Source organism: Gouania willdenowi, unplaced genomic scaffold (genome assembly GCF_900634775.1).
Source record: "Gouania willdenowi unplaced genomic scaffold, fGouWil2.1 scaffold_184_arrow_ctg1, whole genome shotgun sequence".
Lineage (NCBI taxonomy): Eukaryota > Metazoa > Chordata > Actinopteri > Blenniiformes > Gobiesocidae > Gouania > Gouania willdenowi.
In genome coordinates, this window is record NW_021144935.1 from 86,431 (window position 1) to 88,821 (window position 2,391).

General features: G+C 34.2%; 1 protein-coding gene across 1 annotated transcript in view; it reads right to left on the reverse strand.

Moving 5' to 3' along the window:
- Positions 1-538: 538 nt before the first annotated feature.
- LOC114458783 (protein NLRC3-like) overlaps positions 539-2,391 on the reverse strand; it is a 7,376-nt gene continuing 5,523 nt past the window's right edge. The window contains exon 4 of the mRNA XM_028441173.1: positions 539-693. Coding sequence (XP_028296974.1) covers positions 539-693 — 155 coding nt within the window. The remainder of the gene's footprint in view (positions 694-2,391) is intronic.

A 2,391-nucleotide genomic window follows, 5' to 3' on the forward strand; every position in this document is an offset into this window, starting at 1 on the left:
GTGTGTGTGTGTGTTTGTCTGCCTGTCTGTCTGTGTAGCTGTGTGTCTGTCTGTCTGTCTGTCTGTCAGTGTGTCTGTCTCTTTGTCTTAGTGTCTGTCTGTCTGTGTAGCTGTGTCTGTCTGTCTGTGTCTGTCTGTCTGTCTGTCTGTCTGTCTGTCTGTCTCACAGAGGACTCAGAGACACTGAGGAACCAATGGACCAAAACCCAAACCCAGGATACAGAGTGTCAGTGAAGGAGGTACAGACGGTGTGGATGAGTGTCAGAGAGTCAGAGGAGACTTCATAGAAGGACAGACGTCCATCAGGACAGTCCACATACACTCCTACTCTACCAGAGGAACCACAGGGACAGGAGGTACGTGTGAATATGTTATTGTGTCTGAAGATGTAAAAACCTCTGTAACATCTCAGTCTCCAGGATTGATTGATTATTTCCAAACACACAAGCATCACTGTTTCCTTTTCTTCTGATTCCTCTGTAACTCACTGCTATATAAACATCTCCATTCCACTCCACCTCCCAGTAACAGCGACCAGTCAGACCAGTACTACACAGAACCTGACAGTAATCAAATCGTCCTGATGATCAGGATAAAGCTGCTTCTCCTTCACAAATGTCACCTTCCTGTTGTTTTCAGACAGTCTGAGGTTTCTGCTGATGGAGTTTGTGTCGAGGTGAATGTGACAGAAATCTGATGAGACACAAAGAAACAACAGTTTGATCATGTGATGCTTCATTCTCTCTGTATCACTGACATGTTCATTCACTCAGAGCTTCATGAGGACACTTTGAATGAACACACACACACTTACATTCCTCACACCAGCTTTGATCCTCTGCTCTCCTCCATGGTCCGCCCTGCAGGAGCACACAGGCAGTGATTTACACACCTAAAGAGTCCAAAGTGCTGCTCAGAAACCTGATGCCATCTCCATCAAGCTCTCCATGTTCTACTGGTTTGTCTTCAACACCTTCTCATCTCCTTCAAAGTGTTCCTCTCTTCATCCTCACTGATTGGTTCCACCTCCTCTGATCTTAACTATACACTATTATATATATGTATATTTACACTATTTGGTCCTTTGCAGTTTAAATAAGTTTGGTAGTCGTACTTATTTTTATTCTTTTTAGTTTTTGAATGTGGACAATATCACACACTAAATCATAATTATCCCTTTAGAAATACATTTGTCGTATGAATTCTAATACATTACAATGATAAATAAATGAATAAACAAACCTATTGATTGACTGTATATAGTGATTATTTCAAAACATAATAAAAAGGAAAATTAACATAAGACATCAATACATATTCACAGGAGTAGAATTTACTAACCTCTCAACACTTCTCTTTAATAAATAATAACAATAATCTTGATAAAATAATTTATGACTTTGTATCTAAAACTTCAACATTCACAACTTCACATAAATGTACATAGATACACTAACACATATAATACACACCCATAGATAACTGATGAATAGAGATTGATAAAATACATATACACCCATACATATATATCTACACATAAACACACACATGAAAAAAAATAAAATAAAAATTAACATAGATTTGAACATTAGCTGAACAACTTTACACAAATAATTAACACTAGAAATAATAATTATAAAATACTTTAGTTTAAATATATTTTACTACTTTTAACTTTTACAACTAGAATAGGCTAAAAATGAATTAAATGAATAAATGAAGACTGAGACACAATAATATAAAAATGAATGAATTAAATAAAGAAATAAGTAAACAAATACTTAAATAAGCAATAAATAAATAAATAAGTTGATCTCCAAAGGCACCAAATATGACAACACAAAATACTTTTGTTATAATAACAATTTACCAAAACCTCTTGGGTAATAATAAAATAAAATAAAAATCAGGACAACTTTGTTTTTGAATAGCCAAACACACATTATAAAAACTTATAGACTCAAATGGTTCCATCCAGATGTTTGATTATGTTAAACTCAGAATAAAGAACAAACTGTTTCCTACAAAAACATGACTAATAATAATAATAATAATAATAATAATAATAATAATAATAATAAATAATATAATAATAATAAATAATAATATATGAAATAAGAATAATGATAAAATAAGCTGATCTGACTGATCTGGACATGTCATCTACCCAGTGGCTGTTAGTGATTGGTAGATGACCGTTGCTATGGATACTATGGACAAATACAGAATGAACTCTCCCTCAAAAGGAAACACTCTGAAAAAACTCTGCTGCTGGGAAAAGACTAAACTAAAGTGGCTAATCATTCCCTCCTGATAAAACAAGTAAAGACTGAAGGACACGTCACAGAAAACAATAATGCTGATGCTGCTAAAATATGTTGGTGTATGTTA